The 14179-nt window shown below is 47.8% G+C and overlaps 2 protein-coding genes across 3 annotated transcripts; both read right to left on the reverse strand.

Moving 5' to 3' along the window:
* Positions 1-129: 129 nt before the first annotated feature.
* pcf11 (PCF11 cleavage and polyadenylation factor subunit) lies at positions 130-8577 on the reverse strand. The gene is made up of 17 exons (XM_053847672.1): positions 8185-8577; positions 6556-6681; positions 6281-6463; positions 5912-6124; positions 4897-5828; positions 4631-4808; positions 4197-4557; positions 3991-4134; positions 1987-3101; positions 1861-1912; positions 1672-1788; positions 1484-1601; positions 1221-1404; positions 1004-1159; positions 840-932; positions 714-752; positions 130-640 (listed from the first exon to the last, which is right to left on the reverse strand). The coding sequence occupies exons 1-17, from the start codon at positions 8335-8337 to the stop codon at positions 428-430; spliced, it is 4377 nt and encodes a 1458-aa protein (XP_053703647.1). The 5' UTR covers positions 8338-8577; the 3' UTR covers positions 130-427.
* Positions 8578-9236: 659 nt separating this feature from the next.
* Positions 9237-13981, reverse strand: ncbp3 (nuclear cap binding subunit 3). 2 transcript variants are annotated; one of them, XM_053847300.1, is made up of 13 exons: positions 13609-13981; positions 13052-13117; positions 12607-12712; positions 12409-12534; positions 12245-12349; positions 12044-12180; positions 11686-11794; positions 10858-10957; positions 10674-10783; positions 10314-10602; positions 10124-10248; positions 9835-9987; positions 9237-9766 (listed from the first exon to the last, which is right to left on the reverse strand). In XM_053847300.1, exons 1-13 carry the CDS (start codon positions 13768-13770, stop codon positions 9465-9467), a joined length of 1890 nt encoding a protein of 629 aa, XP_053703275.1. In that variant the 5' UTR covers positions 13771-13981; the 3' UTR covers positions 9237-9464. The 2 variants fall into 2 exon arrangements, with proteins under 2 accessions (XP_053703275.1, XP_053703276.1); XM_053847301.1 differs by having other exon boundaries at positions 12044-12177; positions 13609-13973.
* Positions 13982-14179: the final 198 nt, after the last annotated feature.

A 14179-nucleotide genomic window follows, 5' to 3' on the forward strand; every position in this document is an offset into this window, starting at 1 on the left:
CATTGTAAATGAATTTTGGGGTTTTATTTTTTAGCTTCTGTGGCTCATACAGTTCCTGCACCACTCTGAGTGTTGCAGATTAACTCCTGACACAGTTGAACAAAATACTCGAGATTCAGTGAGTTTAAGGAATCTTTATTGAAACATTGAGAAAAGAACAAACTCAGTGTTTTAAACTTTTATTTTAGCTGAAATTAAAGGGACTGAAACTTCCTGTCGAGGGGGCGGAGTCTTCACGGTCACATCCAGGTCTTACCTTTCGTGGTTGCGCCACCCTGCAACTGCTCATCAACCGTTATGAAAGTCAGTATTTACAAAAGACACAAAAATACTTTTTTTTAATAAATTAAATTTTTACAATTTTTAAATCTGGAGCAGAAATATTCGTTACAAAAATATTTTTCCGAAGCAAAAAGACGAAAAAGCATCAGCTGCATTTCTCTTCTGACGGGATTTCAGTTAAAAGTTCAGGCTCTTTCTTGACATCGGTGAGCTCGCAGGCTTCGGGTTCGACTTCCTGTTTGACGGGGCCAGAGCAGGAAGTGACCTCGTCTGGCTCAGTCTTCACGGCGGCTTGGGCCAGCGGATGCTCCGTCATGATCTTGCTCGGAGACGGTGAGACGTCGATGTACGAGGACGACTGAATGACAGAGATTTTTTTATTAAAAAAAAAAAAAAAAAGGAAACAAGGCTGAAAGATTTGATATACTCACGTTGTTTTTATAGTCTTCATAACATGAAGGATGGAAGTTCTGAAACAAAAAAGAAGAGTGAATGAGCGACAGAGTCCAGTGGGAGGGGGACAGTCTTGACTTCTCAATGCCACGTGGTGGACTCACCTTGTCGTCCACTCGAACCGCATTCCTCAGAAACCAGTCCTCCTCCTCTTCCACCCAGTAGGTCTCAAACTGCTCCTGACAGATCTCACACAACTGCGAACAGAGACAGCTCTGACCAATGATCTCGGCGGATGAACGAGTGGCCCTAGAGGACGGTGTCGTACCTCGCCGACGCAGTCCTTGGTGGCCCTAACACTCTGGACCTGGCTCTCCATTGCGGCCGCTTGAGTCTTCTGCACTTCCTCCTCGTTCTCCTTCTCGAAGAACTGGCTCTTGGCGCGTTCCTCCAAGTCGGCAATCTCCTCGAACTCTATCCAGTCCTGCGACACGAGTCTAGGTCACACGTCTGATGGGGAAAGGCACCGGGCGGGTCTGACTCACCGTCAGGCTGTAGTACCAGCGCCGGTGGGTCACCTTCTTGCCAGCCACCTTCCCGGCGTGGTTCTGCCGGAAGTGCCAGTCCAGGTGGTCGGCGTACATGTCGGTCTGCGCAGCTGTGAAGCGCATGCTGCACAGACAGCACTGGTTCCCTGAATACAAGCGGGTCACGGTGCGCTCATAGCGTCTAAGAGGCGGGAAGGAAGAGGTGATTATGAAACCCATTAAAATTTAAGCACATTACTGAGTAACAACAGTGTACTTACTGTTTCATGATGTCTAGTTTGAAGCCGGTCAGATCAGGGAGGTCGTCGTCTTCATCCTGCTCCTCCTCTTCCTCCTCCTCCGCCACTGGAGCAGCCGGGGTCTGAGTGGCGAATGGTTCTGAAAAACAAAACCTTGAGTTGGCTTGTTCCACTTGTGACAGGAGCCGACCTGTCGAGGGCAGACTCACCAGGAAGGAGAGCTGAGGCGTCAGGCTGCGGCGGCTTGATGATGCCATAGGAGGTGAGCTTTGACAGGAGGTCGTTCACATCCACCTGGCCGAAGTGGTTCTCAGGAGCGACTGGATCTGAAGAGGGAACAGTGGCTGTCAGTTCTGATGGCGGTGATGAAACAAACCAATAGGTCAGGGGGTTCTTACTCTGGCTGAACGTCTGGTTTTGAGGCATGAAAGACGGGTTCATGTTCAGCATCTGCATCAGACACGGGGACACAAGCGGTCAGGAGGTTCAGATTGAAGTGGGACACAATGCTGGGTGGTACTCACCGGCTGCTGCAGCGGAGCATTGGGACCAGCAGGGTAAAAGGAGGAGGGGGTCTGGTTGAACTGTGGCTGCATGTTGAACCCAGCAGGTTGCATGTTTTGCTGTTGCTGGAATGGTAGTGGGCCCGTGTTAAACTGCGGGTTGATGGGTTCCGTGAAGTGTTGAGGGCCCATGTTGAAGTTCTGATGAGGAATAGGATCAAAAACTCCCGGGCCCATTGGCCTCATGGCAGGCTGGAGGTTTGGTTGCGGTGCAAACCTGTGAGGGCCTTGCTGACCCTGCTGGGGGTCAAAGTGAGGGCCATCAAACCTGGGACCATGCTGGCCAGGCCCCTCCATCCTCATGGGTGCCATCTGGTTTGAGGGGTGATCAAAGGGCAGGGGCCGCTGCTGGAAGCCCATCTGTCCGGGACCCATGCTGCCGTCAAAGTGGCGCATCTGGCCCTCGAAGGGGCCGGGACCATCAAACCTGGCAGGGTGTTGATTCATGGGCGCATCGAATCTGCCAGGGCCCTGAGGGTGGGGCGGACCCAAACCGTCTCCACCTCTCATGGGCCCGTGGGCCATGTGGGGTCCTTCGAAGTGGTTTGGAGGAACTCCACCTCCTTCAAACCGCCCTGGACCCTGGCGGTGAGGCCTCTCAAATGGAGCAGAGTCTTCATAATGTCCATGACCACCGTCATACCAGCCTGGTGGGTGAAGCCTTGAGGGCCCCAGGTGGCGTGGCCCATGGCCCCCGTCGTGAGGAGGCGTGTGTCCTGGGGAGTCGCTGCGCACATTAGACAGCAGGCCACCCTGCAGATGGGACGCCGGGGGAAGATCGACGTTCAGTGGTCCGTCCTCAGAGTGGTTACTGTTCGGGCTCTCAAACCGCGGAACCGGGCTCATCTCTGCCGAGTCTCTCTGGAGCGGGGACAAGCGCTCCCGTTCGAACAAGGGCATTGCAGCATCCACGTTAGACGGGCTGGCGCATTTCCTGTGCACAACGGTTCCAGCAGGGGGCACCTCTGACCTCCGGGGATCAGCCGAGGGGCCGAAACGGCGAGGTGCATCATAGCCACTCTTCTGCTCATCCCGGCGCTGGCGCTCCGTCAAGGGGGAGTTCCACTCACGCTCACCTGGAAACACAAAGATGAGAGAAAATGGAATGAGAATTCACCTATGGCTGAAAGAAAACACTGAATAAAAATACTGTATATTTGAGAATACTACATAAATATTTGTATATTTGTCATAGAGATCTAGCCTGGTTTAGACTGGCGGCCGCTACGCTAACCATTATGACAAGCTCAAAATATACTGGCACCCTCAGTATTCAAAGGGTATCACAGACTTTGAATTTGTAAAACACGCCACTCAAGAATAACACTCATTGAACACAATAAACCTTTTAATCTCATTTAGTTAGACACCATGCGGCATAAAAGGTCACGGCTAAACTGAAACAACCAGATGCTACGCAACATTAGCTTCAAAAGCAGGCGCATCCCGAAATATTTGTGATTAATAACACAACTTAAGTGTTTTTTCGAGGAGTGTAACAATGTAAACTGTAGTTTATGGACATAATATTGCAGGTTTTCTTCCGTGTTCCCCAAAATAATGTCTCTTGTTCACAAATACAACAATCATTGCGGCATCAGGCGCAGGTCGCCTGAATCTAAGGACCATGAATTGGCCCTAAGCCGTTGCTGAACCCTCACTGAAACATTGCCGCTCAAACTGATACAGCCCAGTTGAAAATACCTACAGATGCTTTTATAGGTTTTAATTCCTTGTATAGTCTCACTATCTGTGACGTTGGACAACCAAACCATCTATGAAGTGCTAAATCCTAGCAAGACTGACTGTTGCCTTTCAGAGACGTTTGCTTGCAGACTACATTTTTCACTTCATCAACATCACAAAAAAAACACAAGGACCTTCTTGTCAAGTTTGCTTTGACCTCTAGCTTGCAGCACAGCTGAATGCATTTTTGATCCCAGGAAACAAGCAAACGTCACTTACTGGACTCTCGAGGGCCCGCCATTCTCCTGAAGCGGAGGCCAGGTAGAGACTTGAGCTGAGGAAACTCTTTTCCATGATTGTACTCCTCAACCATGGTTCCAGATGGAGGATGCCCATCTTCTCGCTCTAAACTCCGCCGCTCACCTGCAGAAAAGGTTGTCAGCCACACTGAAAACTTTTAACACGGTCTTCAATGAAAGACTTACCAGGCCGCTCGTGAGGGGGTCGGTTGTACTTCTTTGGAGCAAGACGACCATGACCCATCTTGTCCTGATGCTCTGGTTCACCAGGCTCGTCCGGACCCTCCCATTCCTCGCCTGGTAGCCGGTGGTTGACTTGAGTCTTCCTCAGTTTGGACTTGTGCTGGTAGTAAGTCAGCTCGTCCTGGTTCATGGGGGCGTTGGGTGTGGCCAGCAGTGGCTTTTTGACGGGAACATTTCCAGGAGATTCCCAGTTGTCGGAGTGCAGCTGCTTCTCCTCCTGGTACTGGAAAAAGTGGTTGATCTTGTGGGCCATGTTCAGGAATTCATCCTGAGAGATCTCCCCGCTCTCCAGGCGCTTGCTGGCCTGCAAATGGCAAAGCACATGTCAGTTCACAAGAGCTCAACGAGGAACTTGCTTTTTCAAGAAGGTCACTCACCCTCCGCAGCAAGTCCTTCTTTGAGGCAGAGTTTAGGACCTCTGGAATCTGAAGGTTGGCATCCACACTGAGGCGATGTTTGGGGGTTCTTGGTGTGGTGGGGCGGTTTGGCGTGCCATAGGGTCGCTGTCTCTGTGGTGCTGACTTCACATGGGCTTCCTCAGCAACACCCTTTGTACTGTGGAGAGGAAAAAAAATAGTTACATTTGAGTGATTTGAAGTGTTTTAAAACATTTTGATTTAGAATCAATGATGAGTAGTCTCACTGTTTGGTCTCTTCCCAGCCACTCCTCCATCTGTGGGGCAATTCCTTTGCATCCTTAGCACCAGGCTCGTGGCCGCGTGGGGAGTCCCTGGACTGTGAGCGCCGGTCTTCTGACGGACGCTTGGGCCTTCGGTTCTCGGACTGGTTCTTCTTGGGGGGAAGGCGGTCCTCTCTGCCGGACTTGCCGCGGGCAGGCTCGTCACCTCTGGGCCTGCGTGGTTTCCCAGGCTTGTGTGTAGGTGACGGCGAGCTGCTCCGCGCTCGGTCCTTTGGAGAACGTCTGTCTTTCCTCTTTGGGGAGTCGGTCGGCGAGCGGGAACGGGACCTGGTGCGCTTACGGGAATGGGAACGAGCACTGCTCGAGTCTTTTGTGTCCTTCGAGTCTTCATGCTTGGGTCCTGTCCCATTTAGCATCTTTTGCTTGTTTTGACGCGAGGGGTCAGTGGAACGGGGGTTGTCCTCCCTCCTGTCATTGCAGCGCTTCTTCTCTTTCACCTCTTCCTCTTTAGTGTCAGGGGTCTTCTCAGGAGGCCGTTTCTTAATGCGTGGATCTTTTCTCTCCACTTGCTTGTTTTTGTTTGGAGGGTTTTTGTTCATTAAAGGTGGAGACTTTGACTTCTCTTCCAACAACTCTTTCTTTGGGGTTCGAGGTTTCTCAATGCGAACAGGTTTCTCTGGCGTCCTTTTCTCAGGAGAAATGGCAGCAACTGAAGCATGAACATCTTTTCTAACGGGTTGTTCTTTGATAGGTGGCACAACTGGTCCGCCTCGATTCAGACGGGGGTCCCTGTTGGTTGGTTTGGTGTCTGTAAAGGTCTGAGGGGGAATCCAGGGTCTTATGGCAGGAGCTTGCTGGGGTATGGGCTTTACAGGTACTGCTGGGGGCGCTGGGGTTGGACTCAAAGCTGGACATGGCAACGTAAAGCTATCAGCCTGGCAGGAAAAGAGGATCGACAAGAATCATGAGCACTAGCATCAGACAAAACTTTAACCTCCAGATGAAACATTGTTCGCACCAGTTGGGCTTTTGCCTGCTCCAATTCCAGCTCAATCTTTTTCTGCTGGAGCTCCAGAAGCTGCTTCTTCTTGGCCAGAAGCTGCTGCCGAAATAGTTGCTCCTGGGTGAGACTGGATTGAGGGACAGCAGCAGGAGTCTGTGTCAGAGCAGGAGCCACAGGTGCCGTCTGTGGTGGCACGGAGCTTGCAGAGGGCGATGCTTGCTCCTCAGACTGCAAGAGAAAATTTCAATCGAACTCAATTCATTCCAGCATTATTCAGACTTCAGCAACGGCCAGTTAAAAATTCATAATCTGCAAGATTCTGCAACATTTCTACATGAATTGGGGGGGGGGGGGGGGGGGGGGGGGGGGGGTCCTCATACAAACCTGCTTGAGAAACTTAGGGTTGACATGGATGCTGGCATTGACTGTGGGAGGGAGAGGCTTGATAGGCCAAGCAGGATCAAGAGAGTTGACCCTCACATCAAGAGCATAGAGCCTTTTCAGAGGAAACACCTCATCCCACGTTGAACGCAGCTTGAACAAACTCTTTCTGGTATTTTCATCCACCTACAAACAGATGACAGTCTGTTGTCGACAAGCACTGAAGAACAACACAAAAGTCCAAGTTATCATGACACAAGAGGTGAAGACAAGTTTACCTTTTCAAAGACACAAATAAATGAGGTAATAAGGTTTTTAGCAAACACAGCGAGGTACTCTCCACCAACGTTCTTCACTATGGAGTCCACTAAGTAGAGAAGAGGCAGCTTCTCGGTAGGTGGAGCCTGAAGCGAAACACAACTCAAATAGTTATGAAAACAGCACAATATGAAGGACAGTTTACAACATTAAACATCAATGGCCAGATTCCAGAACATCTAAGTGACCAGTGACCACAGCTCCAGGCAAGAAAAATCAAGTCCACAAACAAGTCTTCAGTCAGACGGGAACAAAAAAAAAAAAAAGAAAAGAAAAAGAAAAGTCTTCATCAGGCGCATCAACGTTGGCAGGAACAGTTTTCTTCAGCAGGGAAAATGTCCAGAAGGTCTCTACCTCCAAAGAAGGTTGAAGTCCCAAACCTTCTTTGTACATTTACCGTGATCCCCAGAGTTCAGTTCAATAGCACAGTTCAGTTTGAAGTCAGATTGAAAAAATAAAAACAAAAATAAAAACAAAAAACACTATTCTTGACTTGTTGGGAAGACCAATGAAATTACACATACAATAAAAAAATGACAAAAACCACATTTCACATTTTTTATTATTACATTTGTACCAGCGTATAACATTTCACGTAAGCTTCACCATAATTATAAAGCAATTTAAGACGAACACACACACACACAGACTGAATTAACTGGCCATAAGAGAACTAAACCCACTATAGTGAAAATCTGTTGATAAACTATGACTGTGATCTGAGAAGCCAGAAAACCAGCACCTGCTTGGCAACACCACTAACCCCAGAGCCCTCCTAAAATCATTCTTGCGACCTAAAAAGTGACAAAAATATAAGTTAAGGAATTGAAAAACGAATTTTGAGGAATAATCACGCCATGGTTAGTTTCGTTTTACCGTGTTGATTTAATGTTTTCGATTTCTATAAGATAAGGTCATCTACAAGAGAGGATTTCACCAAGCTGTAGCACTCTTGATATCGGTTGAATTGTTTTAACTTATTCAAGTCTCATACTGGATTAACAAGAACGCACTGTATTGAATATAAACCCTGTCAGTATGTTGATGTCATGCATTTGATGACGTATTTTCCAAAACGTTATCACCATTGTCGCAGTTACACGTTTTTAAAATGATTAACTGCGCATTTAGAGTTTAGCAATTCATTTGTTAAGTATTATTTCGAATGTATAAAGGCTTAAACATCGCTAAGCCACACACTTTTGTAAGTATTAAATCTCATTTTGCAAATGGCAATATGGCGGCGGCTCACGTGGAAACGACCTAGAGACGGAATGCGAACGTCACAGGTGTTTAACTAGAATAGGAGCATTGATAACGCCACCTGTTGAAAAATCACTTTTCAAGTCTGTTTGTAAGCGAAGTAACCGCTAACCGAGCTAGTGTCATCGTTTTAATGACAATAGCGCGCGGTGCTGACGGCCTACGAGGCAAACATCCGCCATCTTTACTGAAGCAGACAAACATGAAATGTTTTATTAAAACGGGCGCCATAGTTTATTTTTTTATATATAAATAACTACAGGTAAACAAGTGGTTAAAACATTGAATGTATTGTGTGATCTGAAATATTCTATTTCAATAAAAACCTTGCTGATTTGAGCTTCAATAATGGCGGCGATGTCCCGGGCGCAGCTACGGTTCTCCTCGGCCAAGATGGTCAGCATGTTGATGTGCGGCTTGCTGTTGAAGGTGAGGTCCTCCAGGGAGGACTGGTACTCCCTCGCCAAGCCTTCTTCCATCTTCCAAACTCCCGAGTTTGTCACAGTCGGCTTACAAACAGTCCCATCAACGGTGCACCCAGAAATGGTCACCTCGCCCAACGCAGGCTACTTCAGTGACAGACACCCCAGTGACAGACACCCCAGCGAATCCAGAATCTGGTTTCGAAACAGTGAATCCGACCACCGTTCGACTACTTTCTTGGCTCGTCTCGTTCTTGTTACCCACGACACAAAGATGGCGATCTTAACTGAAAACTTCCTACGTCACTCCCAGAAATAAATTCGTGGGTCGTCCACGCTTTTAATTCGTCCGTGCTATGATGACGGAGTTCAATGCTCATCTTCAATTGGCCAAAGCAGAAGCCCGTCATAATATTCGGCCAATCACAGGGCAGAAACGCCCATGTCATATTATTTAACCACCTTTCATGCCGGAAATTCCCAAATCGTTGTGTTGATCGTCACACAGGGCAACAGCATGTTCTTTTGTAAACAAAACACGTTTCTTCGATTAAAAACACATTTACCCGATGTGCTGAGAATATTCATGACTTTTCAATCGAAACGTATCTAAGAATACTGGTAACGACGGGCGTGAGATCGAAATTATTCACTCGAGCGAATGGCAGTCTCGTACAGGAAGTGTAGTGCTACTACAACTACAGGAGGAAGAATAGTCTCCATCGTATTCACTAACCACATCCCCCCACAACTCTGTCTCTGAACTTCTCTATTGTGTAATGTACTTATATATCAGATCGTCCTTCCTAGTCTCTTAGAAAACATGGCCAACTCTTGACTCTCCGAACCATTCGTCATGAAAACTGTGGCTACAGTACGATAAAGCTTCCTTTCACACCCAAAGTACATAATGTTGGTACATTCTTGAATGTTTTGGGTTGTGGATGGTTGGTGTTTGAATAAAGACAACAATGTGTTTGGCAGTTTTTATGAATGGAATTGTAAAAGAAACTAAAAAGGTTCCACATCCTGAAAATAAAAAAAGGTAGAAAAAGTAGCCTTGAAATCCACATTTTACAGTCCCACTCTTAACTCTTGTTGACATTCTTGCTGGTTCCATAGCAACCGATCTCTTTAAATTAACCGATACATGACTGAGGCAGCATTACCGCTCTGCATCGTGTTCAGGGGTCCGAGTCGTCACTACTGTCTCGACTGATCTCAATCTGGAGTGACGGCAGGTCGTCAAGGCGGCTTTTTTTCAGCGAGTGTGTGTCACGTCTTTTCAGTGTGTGTGTGAGTCTCTGCTGCTTCTGCTTGATCATGACGCCCCACATTTTCTGCAACGTGGAGTCATCTTCCTCCTCTCCTTCATTTCGCAGGCTCCGCCGCACGATGGTGTCTTGGGAGGAAGAAAAGGCACCTGATGATCGACTGCTGGATCTGGTGTCTCTCTCAACGCTGCCTAGTCGACTCCAAAGACCACCTGGATAGACAAGCGAGTGGCTTAGCTGTGTGACTGGTAGTCATATTCCGCTTGGGAAATTTACTCACTTGTCTTTTTGTCTTTGGAAGAGTCGCTTTTGTCTGGTAGAACTGTGCCCAGTCTGCTGTGGACGTCTCTCACAGACTCTCTGGCTGAAGGTTTGTCTCTCAGGGAGATGGGGGAGGGAGATCGCCGCCGCTTTCCCAAGCGCTGTCGCACATCTGGGAAAAAAAAATAAATAAATAAAAATAAAAAGAAGAAATCATTACTTTAGCATAAACAACCACATTTAAAGAAACATGCCATTCAGTCACAGAAGCACACAGTAGTTTTGGAATGTTTTCTTCCTAAACTTACCAAGCTTTCCACCGCTCTCAGATGGAGGCCTTTGTCTCTTCTCCTCCAAAAGCTGCCTCACGTCCGTCACTTTGCTTGGAGGTGGGGGGGATTTAGTCCGAGACGTCGACTCTCCGATCCGGTTTCTGTAAAACATAACAGTTAGATTGACAGAAGAGGGCACACGGGGGGAGTTGGGGACACCACCGACCGAATATTTCTGATCTCTCCCTCCACCTCGTCGGCGTACATGGTCATTTTCTTGCTCTTCTTGGGCGACGGCGTGGAGATCATCTTCAGCTCTAGGTCGTAGTCCATCTCATCTGACTCGGACCATGGTGACGGGGAGCGTCCCATTCTGCAGCGGACCCCTGCTCCTGCAGACACAGGCGCTCCTTTCTCCTTGTACTCCACCACGCGGTCCTCATCCATGTCCTCGTCATCCTCCTCCTCTTCCTCCTCCTCTTTAATTGGCTCCTCTGGCAAGTTGACTAGGTCAGCTGCGATATATATTTATAGAGGCGATGAACATCCCAACATCAGCGCTCACGCATCTGCAAGCGTGAATTACCAGAGTGCCGGTGTGTATACGGAGGCGTGTGGCCCATGCTGTCGCCGATCAGAGGCTTCTTGCTCTTGATGACATCTCTCTGTATCCGTCGATTGTGATAACGCCTCTTCCTGGAGGACAGAAATTAGCAATGGGTCACATGACCATCACCTGGCCTGTGACATGCACTTCACCAAGTCCTCACCATGAGTTGCTGAGGATCCCCTTCATGCCGCCGTAGTTAGGGTTTCCATACTTCATGTAGTAGCGGCTGCGGCGCGCGGCCCCCAACTCCTTTTTGTCATCTGACCATAATGAATAACTCATTTTAATTTTTAAATCACAACACAATAAATGCATAACTCTTGTGCATTTATCTGAGTGTTATAATGCTCCTAAATGTGTGTGTGTGTGCATCTTTATGGACAACAGTGGAACAAAATCAACCAATCACCATCTACCAAGTTACGTTGCAAGAGCACCACAGATACCATCAAGTATAGGGTCAGAAAAAAAGGCTGTTGGTTGTCACAGGCGAAGACAGACATGCCGGATAATTGTTACCAAAGTGAAGGAGTGTTTACCCTTCAGTCTTGGATGTTTTGGTTATGACACCACATTGTACGAATCATGTGGCACAACAGGAATTTGTGCACAAAAAAATGCTTAACTTCGACTACTTATACTTGCATCGACGGATTACTTTTCGATTATGAATCGAAATTAAACTCTTGAAGCCTCAGGTCTAATTTTGAGTTTTACATCACTCTGCCTGGCTTTCACCACACAGCCGGGAGATAATGACAACTCCCTAGCGCCAGTGGAAAAATTCAAATGAGCAACTGTCAGACCAATATTGCATTATTTTCCTAAATAAACAATATCCATGTAAATCCGTCCAGCACTGCCTAAACTAAGTGCATTCTGAATTTGCCTTGTCTCTCTCCAGGAGCTTTTGCATGACCCTCAGTACACTGGGTGTTTGTGCTACTGTGTCCCTCTTGGTGTGCTTGTGAGTGAATGAGTGCGTCACCTTGTGTTGCAAAGCGCAGGGACAGTTTGTTCCCCTTAAAAGGTTTGATTGCAGGCCGCATGTCGTTCCTCAGCAACGAGTCTCTCTCGGATCGAGACAAATCTTCAACCTGACGCACATGCCAACAAAGGATCAGACAAGTTCACAGAGCTTGAATATCTGTGATAACATTTCTCACAACGGAACTGAAGTGATATTTTAAGAAAGTCACTGGAGTAAAACTATTCCAAACATATTGTGGGCTTTCAGTGAGAGAAGGTGGTGTGACTTTGAATAAGAGATGCATCTTCAGTGACCTTGAATGGCCTTTGGTTGGATTGCTGTTTGGGTTAGACCCACATTTCACACTTGCACATACCCCTGAAGACTTTGACTTTGACTCCTGTGCTGTCTCCCCTTCGCTGCCTTTCCCATCGAGGTCCTTCTTCACCGTTTCCTCCTCGTCCACCTCTCCTTCCTCTTCTTCGTCTTCTGACCTTTCACCCCGGCGACCTGCTGAGCAACAACCTTTCAGATCCCGTGGGACTTTCACAAGCCCTCACAGGTTGCCAGCGCTGACCTTTGGCTGGCTCCTCCTCTCTTTCCGTGGTGACGGCGTCTGGCATTCTGCTGCTGTTGATGAGAGCTCTGATACACGTGTCATCGTCCAGCCAGACCACGTTACCTAAAGGACGTCATTTCGATCAGTGTGTGTCGGCAGGTTTGCTGGAATGTGCCACTTACAGGACGTGTCATCAATCCACTCGATGTGAGCTGGAGGGTATTGTTTGAAATAGGCGAAGACATCTTGTGTGCTCATCTGGTCCACCCCTGACATGTGGATTGCCTCCAACCGCAGTTTGGGGATCGCTACAGTGGGGTAAACTGGCCCGTGAGACATCCCGAGGTGTGTCTAAGAACAAGGCATGACATTTAACTGACCTTTCTTCATGGCGTCCTTATCTAGAAGAACATTTCTCTGAGACATGTTCTCTTCACTCTGGAATTGGAACCTCCTGGCTCTCTTCTCCTTCCTCTCGATGGCCTCCTGCGATGAAACACAGTGGTAGGTTACCACAAGTAAATAATTTCAGCGCAGACTAGGTCATCAACAGGTGGCAGTGGGTCATCACACACTGACTAAGAGCAGAACAACTCATAAGGAGGTTTAACCCCTTTGGTGTTTCATTTTGAAGCCAGCGAGACAGCGGAAAATTATGTCAAGATCAGAGCAGGATAACGGTCACAACATTTTCAAAAGGTCACTGTAATGTAAAAACTGTTGCATCATAGGATATTTTAGTTGGTTTTTTTTTTTACATCTGGAGCACCTTTGAAACTCAACATCACTTATTTTCCCCGGGAGCCAGTTCTGTTGAGAAGGTACCTTGGAGTTGACGTCGATGCCAGTGATGAAGGCTCCAGCTTTGTTCTCATAGCGACGACTTGTGTCCTGAGACATAAAAACAAACAGCAGATTGGAGCAACACGTATTCAACGGACTTTACAATACATTTGACCTTTTGACAACAAGTAACACTGCAGTTTCTCTGATCTTGAGCAAACAGACTTGGACTGATTCCATATCTGGTCCGTTAGATGGACCCGGATTCAGGTAATGACGAAAACATATTTATTTTTTATAGGAAAGTGTGCAGTTCCATTGAGGTAATGGAGAAATGTTGCTCCATCCCCTTTAGGTCTATATGCCTGCTGTAAAGTTCGGTGTGCCATCTATGATTCATTGGTAGACGTTTTGGGGGGCGAAACAAACGAAAAGCAACAAGTTAGACACGCTGACCACAGCAATTTGTAATGGCACGCCCTGGAGCTACTTTCACGGAAGACAGTGGTGTGATGGGAGCAGCCTATCAGTGAGCATGATTCTCCGGACTGACGCTCACTCGAGCCCCCGGTTTGACCGAGGCCTAGCGGTACACGCACCGGCAGCAGCTCCTTCAGGGACCGACTGACGGGGACTTCGTCAGGCTCCAGCTCCCCGTCCTCCACCTCCATCGGTTCGGCATCGCGAGCATCCCTGTCCGACCCGGAGTCGGACTCTGAATCCGAGTCCGAACCACGGTCTGAGCTGCGCAGATCCGCCATGTTGAGGACAACCGGAAACCGGTGAAGCGCCTTCTTCTTGTTATAGGGGTCCACAGATGTAGCGCCACCTATTGGTAGTTTGGATCACTGTTGTTGTTGTGGTTATTATGATTGTTAGAGAAATTGAGATATCTCTCTATATGGATCGCTCAAGAAATATAGATACTTCTAAACACGATTTATCACGACAACACGTGAAAAGGTGTCTCTTACCCTGAAAGCGATGACTGAATAAGCAGAAAGGGAACGCATTAGAGAAAGTAACGACCAGGTCAACGCTATCGAGTGATAACGAGAGAGTGATAGATGGACGCGAAACGACTGTGTTTTTGTTCAGAAACCACGAGTTGTCCTCATTGGCGCATATCCTGTCAATCATTACATATGGCCTCGTATTGGTTGGGGGCGG

This window comes from Synchiropus splendidus, chromosome 17 (genome assembly GCF_027744825.2).
Source record: "Synchiropus splendidus isolate RoL2022-P1 chromosome 17, RoL_Sspl_1.0, whole genome shotgun sequence".
Lineage (NCBI taxonomy): Eukaryota > Metazoa > Chordata > Actinopteri > Syngnathiformes > Callionymidae > Synchiropus > Synchiropus splendidus.

Coding starts and splice junctions, on each gene's coding strand:
- pcf11 (XM_053847672.1), bottom strand. CDS start 8,337: ATGGAAGAAGGCTTGGCGAGGGAGTACCAGTCCTCCCTGGAGGACCTC. Junction 6,682..8,184: donor TTGAAGCTCAAATCAGCAAG/GTTTTTATTGAA, acceptor GTTTCGCTTCAG/GCTCCACCTACCGAGAAGCT. Junction 1,405..1,483: donor AAACTAGACATCATGAAACA/GTAAGTACACTG, acceptor CCCGCCTCTTAG/ACGCTATGAGCGCACCGTGA.
- ncbp3 (XM_053847300.1), bottom strand. CDS start 13,770: ATGGCGGATCTGCGCAGCTCAGACCGTGGTTCGGACTCGGATTCAGAG. Junction 12,181..12,244: donor AGAGGAGGAGCCAGCCAAAG/GTCAGCGCTGGC, acceptor GTTGTTGCTCAG/CAGGTCGCCGGGGTGAAAGG. Junction 10,603..10,673: donor GTATACACACCGGCACTCTG/GTAATTCACGCT, acceptor TATATATCGCAG/CTGACCTAGTCAACTTGCCA.